General features: G+C 44.5%; 1 protein-coding gene across 6 annotated transcripts in view; it reads right to left on the bottom strand.

Moving 5' to 3' along the window:
• LOC147897133 (PH, RCC1 and FYVE domains-containing protein 1-like) overlaps positions 1-14,230 on the bottom strand; it is a 107,814-nt gene that overhangs the window by 36,261 nt on the left and 57,323 nt on the right. For all 6 annotated transcript variants that reach the window (XM_087381277.1, XM_087381281.1, XM_087381282.1 and 3 more), the window contains one exon: positions 13,169-13,806. In XM_087381277.1, coding sequence (XP_087237403.1) covers positions 13,169-13,806 — 638 coding nt within the window. The remainder of the gene's footprint in view (positions 1-13,168; positions 13,807-14,230) is intronic.

Here is a 14,230-nt window from a genome sequence, read left to right as displayed (position 1 = left end):
GCCTCCCGAAGACGTTCATATATATATAATATGTCTTTCTTTCTTTCTATGATTGTACTTTGTCTCCTAGGCCCGCAAGGCCTCCCGAAGACGGTAGTACATCTCTCTCTCTCTCTCCCCAACCTTGTTTGGCCTCTACATAAACGAGCTTGAGTCTTTTATGAGGACACTGGGAGGTGCTGGTTTTTCTCTCGCCAGTTACTTGCTCCAAATCCTTCTGGATGCTGATGATGTGGTGCTATTATCCTCGTCCGCTGAGGGGCTCCAGAGACATTTAGATGCACTATTGGCTTTTTGTGAGTCTCATGACTTGAGGGTCAACCTAGGTAAAACCAAGGTTATGATCTTCAACATCTCCAGAGCAGCCGCACACAGAGAGCAGTTTACTTTTGACGGGGCACCAGTTGAGATTGTTTCATCCTACACATACTTGGGGGGGTCTTGTTTTCAGGACCTATCTTCACAATGAGACCGAGTAGAGGTTACGCTTCCCTGACCTGACTGGAGAGACAGAGTTTCCACTCTCACTTTGGGACCCGCGGACCAAGGTTCTCCTTTTTGACTCCTTGGTCCGGCCTGCGGGCATGCACAGTAGCACTTGACCGGACCTCTCCGACACATAGTGGGCTCAAGTGGAGAGATTACAGGTTCTCCTACTCTCACGGATGATACGCAGCAAGCCATTTGTCCCTCATCAGATCATCCAAGCTGAGTTCGAGGTATCTCCTCTGCAGTTATATCTAGCATTCCAGACTATCACTTATCTATATCGAGTGCACGCATACGGCTCATGTACCACAGGGCGACGCAGGCTACCTTGGCTGGCACTAGCATCTTCTATAGCACTTGCAGCTCAGGGTAATCACAGATGTTGGTACGCACGCACATGCGGGTGGTTTGAGAGATTGGGTTTTCATATAGATAGGCTGCCACCCTTCCAATCCAGCATTGACGCTCCATTTGTCTCGTTCCGGGGCAATGAATTCAACCCAATCATTGTAGGATCGAATGAAAGAGAGAGTGCAGGTTGCAAAGAGTTGCACACATCTTAGCCGTCACGTCAACTAGTGTAATAGAAAAAGAGAGTACAAGGTACTTGTACCTAGACCTAGGACTAAGTGTCCTATGTGGCCTAAAAGGCACTTACACTATAAGTGCCTACATTTATGCCTACAAGGCACATACCATGGCCTATAGGGCATCACTAGAACCACAGAGAGATGGCCTACAAAAATGAAAGAGAGAGTGCAGGTAGGTGTCCTAGGTGTCACATAGGACTAAGTGTCCTATGTGGCCTAAAAGGCACTAACACTATAAGTGCCTATATTTATGCCTACAAGGCACATACCATGGCTTATAGGGCATCACTAGAACCACTAGGAGATGGCCTACAAACCCCCCTCCATGGGATGGGCTGAAGTATTCTGAAAATGTCTCAGAATACCTGGTATTTTCTGATCATGGTGGCACATGTTCATCCAAAAGGATATAGCCACCTATGAATGTACAAGCAATGACAGATCATGTAACAAAGGAAACCAAGTGTAAAGCCTGTCGGAAGACTTCGAACTTGGGACGAGGAAGTGCCTTTGTAAACATATCTGCTATGTTGTCCTCTCTGGCAAGATAGGAGAACTCTATGTCTCCTACTGACAACTACTCCCGAACATAATGATAGTCAACTTCAATATGCTTGGTACGCGCATGAAACACTGGGTTACGCGCAATGGCCAAAGCACTCTGGCTATCAGTGTAGACCATAGTGGAGGATGTCTGGCGAATACCAAGATCTGTAAGTAAGTGTCGAAGCCAAACACACCCTACTATAGCAGTGAAAGCTGCCCTGTACTCAGCCTCACAGCTAGATGTGGCAACTGTTGGTTGCTTCTTGCTAAGCAAAGAGATACATGAATTGCCAAGCAAAAAACAATTGCCAGTATGCGACACTCTGGTGTCTGAACAACCTACCCAATCACTATCCGTGTAAGCATGCATGGTAAGTGAACCCTGATCACCATGGAAGAGGGCTAAATCCTGAGTGCCTCTAAGAAATTTGAAGACTCTCTTCATTGCCTGCCAATGCTGTGAAGAACTAGGCATGTGCATGAATCTGCTGAGCTGAGATACTACATATTGTAAGTCAGGTCTGGTGTGACATAAATAAATAAGGCGTCCAACAGCCTATTGATAAAGAGTGATATCACATGGTGGGCTCCCATCATGAGCTGAGAATTTGAAGCCAGGGTCCACTGGAGTAGAAATTGGCTTGCAATCCTCGAACTAAAAACGATCAAGGAGCTGTCCAATATACTTGGATTGTGACATCATGATACCCCCCTCAACATGAGCAAACTGAATACCCAAATAATAGTGGAGCTTTCCCATGTCTGACATTTCAAAAACCTGCTGCAAATCAACCTTGAAAGCTGAAATATGCTGAGTATCTGGGCCCGTGATGAGCATATCATCCACATATAAAATCAGCACTAAAAAATCAGATCCACTCCCTCGGACATAAAGAGTGGGTTCTGTGGGGCTATTCTAAAAACCAAGAGATAGTAAGTGTGCATGAATTTTGGCATACCATGCCCTGGGTGCCTGCTTCAAACCATAAAAGTCTTTTCTCAGCCGGCATACCTTGTTTTCAGAATTAACAACCTCAAAGCAAGGAGGTTGGGTGGCCTAGACTTCTTCCTGCAGATCCCCATGAAGAAAAGCAGTTTTGATGTCAAGCTGGTGCACTTGCCAATGATGATGGGCTGCAATGGCAATGACACATCTAATGGTAGTACTCCTTGATGTGGGAGCAAAGGTCTCCTCAAAGTCAATGCCTTGTTGTTGGGCATACCCTTCTGCAACAAGACGGGCTTTGTGGCGATCTATACTGCCATCAGATTTTCTTTTTAATTTGTAGACCCATCGGGTACAAATGGCATGCTTGCCGGGAGGGAGATCTACTAATTCCCATGTGTCATTTTTGGCAATGGATTGTAACTCAGCTTTCATTGCATCCATCCACTCTTTGCTGTCAAAAGCATCTTTATGGCACAATGGCTCTTCATTGCAAGCTCTAGCAAGGAGTGCAAACTCAAGAAAGTGACCATGCATCTGTCTATTCCCTGATCTTGTCCGGGCAGCAAAAGGCTGATCTTGTTTGCTGTCCCTCAATGTATCAAGAAGCCATCTGGGAACTTGCCTTTGCTGTCTATTGACAGCTCTTTCTTCTATGACTGCATCATGAATAGTGGGATCATTTTGTGCTGGAAGAGAAACCTGTAAATCAGCATCGGGTAGTGGCTGATCATTGCTATTGGAGGGCCTGCAGGAGGCTCATGTTGCTGGTCAAAGTCCTCTTCTAATGATGGTAGAGGTAACCAAGATTCAAAGGCATCAAACATGTCACCATCTGGCTTAGCTTTGTAGTCCACAAGAGGAGAAGCTGAATGTTCAGCAAAGATTACATCTTTACTGACAATAATCTTCCCAGTATTTGGTTGATATAACCGATCGCCTCTGCTCTCCTTGCTGTAACCAATAAATATGCATTTGATTGCCTTGTCTTCAAGCTTATGTCTCAACTGAGATGGTACATGAACATATGCAAGAGACCCAAAAACTCTCAGGTGTGAAAGTGGAGGCTTGCTGCCTTTCCATGCTTCATAAGGTGTAACAGTCTTCAATGCCCGTGTAGGTGATCTATTCAGCACATAGTTGGCACCCATCACTGCATCAAGCCAAAATTTATTGGGCAAAGACTTGGCCTTAAGCATGCATCTGGCCATCTCCATTGTGGACCTGTTTTACCTTTCAGAAACAGGATTCTGCTGAGGAGTGTAAGGAGTAGTACATGACTGAATAACAAAAATGCATCAAACTCCTTAGACATATACTCTTCCCCCCTATCTGTGTTGAGGGTGGCAAGCTTGCATCCTGATTCATTCTCAACCATATTCAGCCACCTCTGAAAGCATAAGAAAACTTCAGATTTGGCTTTTAAAGGATATATCCAATAATATCTTGTGAAATCATCAATGAGTGTCATAAAATATTTGTACCCCCCAATGGCATTCGTCCTCATTCGGGCACAGACATCACTGTGCACTAGCTGCAATTTCCTTTGTGAAAGTTTTAGACAATTCTTTTGAAAAGGAAACCGATGCATCTTACCCAAAGGACAACCCTCACACACATGTTTTGAAACTGTGTGAGCTTGATGTACATCATTTGCCATCTGCTGTGAATGTAGCTTTGCAAGAGCTCTATAATTGAGATGACCCATTCTCTCATGCCAAAGATGAGTTTCAGCAAGCTGTGAATCTGAAATAGCAAATGCTTCAGTAGAAAGTGTAGTTGAGTGATGATCAAGGTGATAAAGCCCCTTTTGCAAGGTGCCAGTGAGAACTATGGCATTGTCATCACGAAGATCATAAACTTGAAGTAGCAATTGCTGAAATTGAGATCAAGTTGACGTCAATTCCAGGCACAAAGAGAACATTTGTCAAAGTGACAGGATGACTTGAAATAGATGTGAGCTGCACATCCTTTTACAACATATGAAGCATTATTAGCACATGTGACAGTCCCCCCTCAAGGTGCATCAGCTAAAGAATGAAACAACTGTCTGCAAGATGTGATGTGCTTGGAAGCACCACTATCAAAATACCAAGACTGAGCATCATTAGCAGTAAAGAGTGCATCAGCTTTGGAGGGGTCAAATGAGCAATGGACAGCCAATGCCCAATCATCCTGGAGAGCATGTGCATGTGAAGCATCTGCTGGCTTATGGGATTCAATAGCATGTGAGGCATTAACTGTCAATCCTGCTTTCTTTTTCTCTGAAGCAATACGCTTCCTGCATTCTGAAATGTCATGTCCAGGCTTGCGACAATAGTTGCATCTTTTCTTCTTTGACTTATCTGCTGTATTTTTCGATGCATGGGAGGAATTGCAGCTGCTATGTGCAGATTTTGGCTTGCCCATAGGCTTGGAATCCTTGCCTCTTCCTGTCAGGCCAGATGCATCCTTAAGGCCAAGTCTTTGCCCAAAAAATTTTGGCCATCTCCATTGTGGACCTGTTTTTCCTTTCAAAAACAGGATTCTGCTGAGGACGGTAAGGAGTAGTGCATGAGTGAATAATGCCCCGTGAAGACAGAAATGCATCAAACTCCTTAGACATATACTCTCCCCCCCTATCTGTGTTGAGGGTGACAAGCTTGCATCCTGATTCATTCTCAACCATATTCAGCCACCTCTGAAAACATAAGAAAACTTCAGATTTGGCTTTTAAAGGATATATCCAGCAATATCTTGTGAAATCTGTTGGGGTTTGTCAATGTCCTGCCTCTCCATAGGCACACTTGTGATCCTATGTGTGTGCTAGAGGGGTAGTTAGGTGTGTTAGGTGGAGCTAGATGCTTCTAGAGGATAGGGGAGAGATTCTAGGAGCTTGGTGGCCTTTGGTATGAGGTCATCTATGATGTCAGTATGGATGTAGAGGTAGCCTACATATGGCCCTCATTTCTCTTCATTCTATGAGACAGTTCTTCATTTGTGTCCATCTTCTTGTCTCCATTTTGCTCAGCTTGCTCGTTTCCAACATGGTATTAGAGCAGTACCAGCCTCCTTGAGCCTGATCCCACCACCTCATCATCATCTTCTCCTCTCCCCCGTTGCTCACTCTCACTCTTTGCATCGTCTTTTGCTCATCAGAGCTCGCGACCCTCAGCTATGGCGTCTCCCCCCTCCTCGTCCTCCTTGCCTTTTCGGAGGCCTCTTCGGTAAAAAGCAGCAGCAGCAACCACAAGCCCAAGCAGCCTTCTCCGCCAGTGTCTTGCATAACGCAGACCACATCTTCTCCTTTCTGCAGAAGTCTAAATCGCTCCAATTTCTCTCGTCAAGGACAACACCAGTAGAATAGTATTGCTTGTTCCACATAACAGATGATAAGCACGAGGTGAGGACGAGTTTCTTCACGGATGATGTATTGGCACAAGCCTCCACGAGGTTAAGCACGCCCCTGGCCTCGTTATCAATAATTTCAGCCAGGTAGTCTCGGTTCCCATTTATGTCATAGTTCGGAGAGGGCATGTAAAAAATTCCGTCACAGCCTGCGAACAGCTCCTACAGACTACAGTAGTCCATAAGATCGACTTCAGCAAGCTGCAAGCGTTCTTTCACACCGGGAGGTCTACGCTAACGGTGAAGTAGACAGGCGAATCTCACTCTGGATTTTGATCAGCTGTTCCATCTCATCCTTCTGAAATATCACAGCCGATTCAGTATTGCTCCTTCCGCTCGTTGAAGTCATTGGTTGATTTGTTCTACCATTGTCGAAAGGAAAAAAGGCCTGCTGCACCGTAACCACACCTTGTGATTCTTTGGCCCTCTTCAGCGGCTTTGGGAGCTCATGATCCGTTCCGCCCTCGACAGCGGGTTGCTGGAAGAAGTCCATTCCTTATCAATATTTGTAGCCCGGCCTGGGTCCCCGCGAGTTGAAGCAGCGCTAAACTACAAGCATATGCATTAAAAAATTGTGGTCAAAGTTTGACAGAGATCTACCCTCTCATGGCACCTTCATTTGACTCCAAGTACAAGAAAAAGATGAAGGTCACATACCTAAGATATGCTTCTCTACACAACTATGGAGATGACAAGATAATTGTTCTCTCGAAGGATATGATTTTCACATCCACTTGTTTTACTTCTTTTATCATGGTACCATCTTATAAGGCACTAGACACTGCCCATGTGGTAAGACCTTGCCTTGACATGGATATTTTGCTTTGCTACAAGAAGAGGCTTCTTGTCAAGCCCACATCATCCAGGAAATGATGAGTATGTTTTTTTTTAAGCTCCACTTGTATCTCCCCTAGTTGTCAAGGTACTCTGCCTGGATAGTCCTCCAAAATGATTGTAATAAACTGTGAATTCTTTGTCCTCACCTCTAGTCACCTATGATGTAGTCCATGTGAGTATGTGTTGTCCCCTTGGTACCTCCTGCAGACTTGTGTTTGTACATGCATGGGAGATAACCATTAGGGGGGGGTTTGTTTTTTGCCCTCATGGTACCTCTTGCAGACATTTTGTTTGTACATGCAAGGGAGATAACCAGTGGGGGGGTTGTGTTCCCCACTCTGTATACCTTACACCCATGGGAACCCTTGCTAGCTTGAGATCCTAGCCAGTGATAAATCCATGACCACCATGAGATGGCATGTGACACCTTGTGCTAGCTGTATCCTTGACATAGCTTGAGGCAGCAGTCCCTTGAGGGGGGGTTTGTTGGGGTTTGTCAATGTCCTGCCTCTCCATAGGCACACTTGTGATCCTATGTGTGTGCTAGAGGGGTAGTTAGGTGTGTTAGGTGGAGCTAGATGCTTCTAGAGGATAGGGGAGAGATTCTAGGAGCTTGGTGGCCTTTGGTATGAGGTCATCTATGATGTCAGTATGGATGTAGAGGTAGCCTACATATGGCCCTCATTTCTCTTCATTCTATGAGACAGTTCTTCATTTGTGTCCATCTTCTTGTCTCCATTTTGCTCAGCTTGCTCGTTTCCAACAAAATCATCAATGAGAGTCATGAAATATTCGTACCCCCCAATGGCATTTGTCCTCATTGGGCCACAGACATCACTGTGCACTAGCTGCAATTTCCTTTGTGAAAGTTTTGGACAATTCTTTTGAAAAGCAAACCGATGCATCTTACCCAAAAGACAACCCTCACAAACATGTTTTGAAGCTGTGTGAGTTTGAGGTACAACATTTGCCATCTGCTGTGAAGCAAATGCATGATCAGGAATAATGGCTTGTCTATTAGCTCGACTTTGCTCTTCCTGCGAAAGCAAAGTAACTAGCTGATCAAAAGAATAGTGGTCTGGATTACCCATGGCCACTAATCGAAGGGTTGTAGCAAACCCTTGATATGTATCTGGCAATCCACTCAATGTGGTACTAACAAGCTGTGTATTTGGCACCACCTCATGAATGTTCGCAAGTTGTTCCATGAGGTCCTTGACCTTTATAAGGTATGCATCCATAGAGTCACCTTCATGCATACTGACTTCCTGTAATTGCCTTCTCAAATATGCAACAAGAGCTTCATTGCGAATCTAATAGAGAGAAGCCAATTTATCCCAAGCATCATTTGCTGTCCTGCAAGACCGGATGTGTGGAATAATGATTCTCTTGCATGATAAAGCAATACATGAATGTGCATTTGCATCTCTTGCATCCCATCTTGACTGTTCCTGAGTTGGAAGAGCAGCAGCAGAAGTGCTAGAGGATGAGGCATCAAGAGGAGTACCCCCTACAAAGGGACCAGCAGTAGAGGCAAGCACTGTAGCATTGGCTGGCCTCAGATCAACCCGGAAACAATATTCCACAAATGCTTTGCAACAAGAATATGTCTCATGAGATAAGACGACATCGGATAGTTGGTGCCATCCAACTTATCATCTTCACGAAGAACACCAAATAGATCTTGATTGTTCCGAGCCATAGCAAATGTTATACCTTGAAAAAGACCTGAAAACCCAAAAGCCTCAAGGCTATCACTGCAAAGAGCTGGCTGTCCAAAAAATGACAGCAAATATCAGCAAATTTCCAACCCAAATCAAGAGCCAAATGCAGATCTGACCCAAATGTGACTGTGGCAGGAAATGTTCACTGCAAAAATAGCAAATCTGGCAAAAGCCCCAAATTTAATGAGGGCAAAAGGGCCAAAAAGAGGGCAAATGCAGAAAAGCCCCAAAATTTGCTGAAATTTTTGCAAATGTGACCCAATGTATGATAATCTGACTCAATGTCCTGCAAAAGTGACTCAATGTCATGCAATCTGACCCAATGTACTGCAAACAAACAAGAGATTGCAGACCAAACTCCAAAGCCCCAATGTTACTTGCAAGAAATTCCAACCAAAGAAGGTGAAAAGAATTGGAAGCCCCAAAAATTACCAATGTCCTGAATATGACCTTGTACATGCAAAACCTGTACGGAGATCTCGAAAGAAGTACTAGCTGTACGGACAGCTCAAGTACAATTTACAATGACTGTACATACCAAGTACACCGTACGATGTACGGTGTATGGCTCTACGGTCGTACGAAAGAAGTACAGTGGACGTTGTACGGAACCCTAAAGTATGGCAATTGTACGGAGGCTCCCACGTGCACGTACGGGAGATGTATGTAGTGTAGTACGACAATCAGTACAGACAGTACAACGATGCAAGTACTGATCTGCACGGCGACGCAGGTACGTTGGCTCTAGTACGGAACGGACAAGTACAATGCAGGTACGTAACAAGTACTGTGTACAGAGTCCAACATACGGTGACGCAGATACGGGAGTTTTACTATGCAAGTACGATGTCAGGTACGGTTCTTTATGACGCAGGTACGGAACCCAGTACGGATAGGTACAGCAGGGAGTCCGAGGGCAGGAAGACAGGTAGGTTGAACCTAGCTCTGATACCACTGTAGGATCAAATGAAAGAGAGAGTGCAGGTTGCAAAGAGTTGCAGACGTCTTAGCCGTCACGTTAACTAGTGTAATAGAAAAAGAGAGTACAAGGTACTTGTACCTAGACCTAGGACTAAGTGTCCTAGGTGTCACATAGGACTAAGTGTCCTATGTGGCCTAAAAGGCACTAACACTATAAGTGCCTATATTTATGCCTTCAAGGCACATACCATGGCCTATAGGACATCACTAGAACCACCAAGAGATGCCCTACAATCATCCGGAGGATCTCCTACAGGTACAAACATTCAGAACATGGATAGCACATACAAAGCTCCCTGTGAGCTCAGCTTCTATCGGGACCACTGCTTGCACATTTCAATAGAGGGTTTCATCATTCCACCAGGATACACCCAAATCCACCTACCACATTCACTCAAGATTGCCCTTGGAAAGTTACATGTGTCATCGCACCGGCTTCGTATCGAGAGCGAGCGTGCAAAGGGGATACCCAGGGAGAGTCGCATCTCCACATTGTGTGAGCGCCATGAGGTGGAGTCAAAGGAGCACTTTATTTTCCGTTGCCCAGTCTACTATGAGGTTTGTGGACGATACCATTGCCTTTTGAGAGACGGGTTCGACGGCCTCTCCAGACTACTCCTATACCCAGACCAAAGATGCCTGGCAGCTTTTATTCACGATGTGGTCCGACATAGAGATCATCTTATCAGATCGAGGAGACAGGAGCAGGAGACCGTGCCCGGCCCATCCCAGAGTACAATCACACAGTTCTTCCAGGCAAAGCATGTTGTTGTCACGGTTAGCAGGAGACGCAAATCCTGAGACCGAGACGCGACACACCAAGCAGAGGACAGACACACAGAGTGTTCGTTCATGGATTGAACAATGAGGCAAAGATGAATCACAATGAACACTTCTTAATGCATGAGTGGTTACATATATAGGCATCTCCATGACTATCTCAATCAGTCACCTCCTATGATCACTCCAAATCCACACATCACACCAACCTGACATACCTAACTGCCAAGTCACTAGAACCTTCTAGCACACCTACACTCACACACTCCTTGCATAGGACTCCTAGCCCATAGGCACACACACACACATACATCAATTTGTCCTTCATTCCCCCCCCACAAATTGATGACCTCATCCTTCAACAATTGTACATGGGATCCTCCATGGCTTGCCCACCATCATGTGGCAACACACATGGCCCCAACCTGTGACTCACTTCTAGGATTCTTGGTTTACAACTAGGAGATAGACAATGACTATGTATGGAAATCCCCATGAGTCCAACAAGAAAAAAACTCAAACAAAAGACTAACAATCGTTTAAGGATGGACTATCCATGGCAGAGAACCATTATTGACCTAACACTCAATCTTAATCTAAAATGTAGGGCCAATGCCCCCCTGGATAAAATATCCCTTATTGATGACAATCATATCATCACAGTAGACTTCATACTTTTTGTTGCTTGGATACTTTTCCCGCAAGGTCTTTAACTTCATCTTGTCCTTCATGGCATCTTCTTCAATGTTGATAATTTCATCGATGTACATTTTGACATTTGCCAATTGAGTTGGAATGGAATTTAAATGTAAAGAGAGTAAATATCCCTTTTTCAATAGTAGCACCAAGAGCATCAGTGAAAGCATGTTCCACTTCAAAAGTGCAAAACATTTGTCCATCATTTCATAGGTATTCCAAAAGAGCACATACTTTGAAACAATAACATTGTCACAATCCTTTGCATCAATATGATCATCTTTGGCTTGCTTGAAGTTCATCACATGATACTCATAAATAAGAATCATTGCATTCATACTTTGAAGGAAAACAGCCACTACGTCATCTTGAGTGAGTTCCAAGTGTAGCACCAAAATCTATAATGCATATATATCACTTTGCATCTTTATGAGAGGGTCTTAGCCAATATGTAGGGCAGTGTCTGCTCTCTTATAGTGCTCAGTCAAAGTGAATGCACAGTAAACAATCAGTCAACAGCAAAAGCCCGAATTGTTTGGTTGACTAGTCAAGCATTAACAAGTCAAAACTGTCAAAATAGGCTTGCAGAAACAGTGGAAGATTGGAGAGCAAAATTCGAACAATCAGTAGCAGCATTCAAAGGGTTTTTACAGAAAAAAGAAAGCTCACAAACCAGGGATTATCCTCAGCCAAGAAAGGGCGAAATGTTGCGCCAGGTCATTGGTGAGAGCTGCTGCAAATCCGACTGGTTTTTCTGTGTTTTCTCCTCAATTAATGGACCATTTTGGCTCAGATTTGGACAGCAGTCTGCTCTAGGCGTCGCCCAACTGTCGCTTGAAGGAATTAGCCAAATTTTTCGTGTGCAGGCTGAACCAATCGAATCATCAGCAGGAAAAGATAGTGTCGGCACGGGAGATCGGAGATGAATTTGGGAGATCCCTCCGGTCAGAGAGGTCGCCTAGGCATGGGGAAGCTCCAGCTATAAGGGTTTCTCAATCCATCGGTTGGATGAGAAGAATTCGACTTCCCAATGTCGAGATAGAAGAGGGAAGCATGAAGAACAATTGGGGAAGAAGAAGAATCTTCAAAGAATCTCGTGAGTTCTCTTCCTAGGCACTAAGGAGAGAAGTATGGCTCTAATACCACATGTTGGTTCATGGATTGAACAATGAGGCAAAGATAAATCACAATGAACACTTCTTTATTCATGAGTGGTTACATATATAGGCAACTGCCTCCATGTTGGTAGATCCCAGATGTGGCCACAATCATCTCCATGATTATCTCAATCAGTCACCTCCTATGATCACTCCAAATCCACACATCACACCAACCTGACATACCTAACTGCCAAGTCACTAGAACCTTCTAGCACACCTACACTCACACACTCCTTGCATAGGACTCCTAGCCTATAGGCACACACATACACATACATCAATTTGTCCTTCACAGATCACACTCACTGACATCTCCTCTCTCTTCAAGCCGGGGAGGCAGCTGACCGGTTTACAGTGGCGCTCATCAGACGCCGAGTAGCGGCTAGGAGGACACGACAGGTTACTCATCCAGATAGCAAACAGCGATCCATTAGTGGCTTCCTCACTGCACTGCCAAGTCCGCCGTCAAGTGTATCTTGATGTTCTATATGCCTATTGTATTGTATTGGATCAGACTGTGTCTCCACATGAGAATGATGATCCACGATGGCTGTTTAGGTTTTCTGGACATATACTATGATATCACTAACTATGTCTACACAGTTTTCTAGCATGGGTTAGGATGCTCACTTAGTAGCTCCACCCTTTTTCTCACTGTATCAGGTTTTTCTTCAGTCTCATAGACCCATCGGTCTTTCTACCAGGCTTCGGTTTCGTCCCAGCACCTGGATAGATTGATTGATATGATTATGATTATCATTATGATTATGATTTTGTTAGCATAGACTAGTACTTAGTAGTACTCAGCAAGGGTCCTAGCGTACCCTTTGCTTCAGCCCACTGAGGCTTGTATGAGTTCGCTTTTCCGTGCACTTTGTCCCATAGGCCCGCGAGGTCTCCCGTGGATGTTAATCTCTCTCTCTCTCTCTCTCTCTCTCCACGTGTGCACACACGCACATATGCGCGCCCCAACACACGCGCACACACACACACGAACAACAGCGTGCACATTACTAAAATTATACTACTGACCTGAATCTAACTCGCTTCAAATCTTTGCCACCACCTGGTAAAGATGTGAATGTGATGTACACTCCAGGCTCGTCTTGCTCAACCCATTCTGTCTCCACATGCTGTTTTAAGTGATTGCCATTTGTAAGAGAGATGTTTCCACCATTTGAAGCACCAGTGTCCTCTACAGTTCCTTTGCTATCCTGCAAGGATCCCACCGTTGCATGCGATAAGACTACTCTAGTTCCATTGTTTGCAGCTGCCATTCCCTTTTCATCCACATGAACATCATCCGAGACTCTACATGCGTTGGCAGGTTTACATCCACCATTTCCAACATCTGCACTATCTTCAGTCTCTAGGGTATGAACTCTAGGCGTTACATGCTGTGAAACAACCCTTTGTGGTAAGTGTAAAGCTCCATTGGGTGTTGCATAAGGGCTGGATGCACCGTTGGATTCATAATCGCGAACAATTCGAATGGTTTGGTTGCCACCCTTCTGGTCATGGAAACAAATGCCTTCCAACTCTGGTAACCCAAGGGATTCAAGAGCCACTTGATGTGAAGCCCCTTCCAAATCAACAACTGGACAGGAGGCTTCTTCGGTCCCACCGCGATCATGTATCTGAGCAGGAAGTTTAACTGCCATGTCTTTTAGCTGCAGCAAGCAGAGAAATCACATCAGACCTTTATCCAAGTACCCATTTGAAAGCAGGATTCAAGTATCATTTTTTTACATACCGACCGTGATGAACTAGAAGATGATATGAACTATCTCAAGCATACATGGGTGCCTTACCCAAAATCAAATGGTTACCGAGTCACTACAACATGGAAATAAATCAAGGCACCCAATAACTCAGGCTTGGGTTTTATTGCATCTTTTCATGAACAAAGCATTCCTTCTGAGGCTCTTCTATGTGATCATAATTTTTGTGATATTTATGGCATCCTTGAGCACACAATTTTTAAGGAAATAAGAATGAAAAAAACAGAAATACAAAAAGGAAAGAATAGAAAGGCAAGCACTATTAAATTTGCAAAGGGAGCTTACCAAACTATCATCGTATAAATTAACCAAA

This window comes from Dipteris shenzhenensis, chromosome 11 (assembly GCF_047967505.1).
Source record: "Dipteris shenzhenensis isolate YYH24624 ecotype China chromosome 11, Dip_SZ_1.0, whole genome shotgun sequence".
Lineage (NCBI taxonomy): Eukaryota > Viridiplantae > Streptophyta > Polypodiopsida > Gleicheniales > Dipteridaceae > Dipteris > Dipteris shenzhenensis.
The sequence above is the reverse complement of the archived record's forward strand: the minus strand, read 5'-3'. Positions and strand labels throughout refer to the sequence as shown.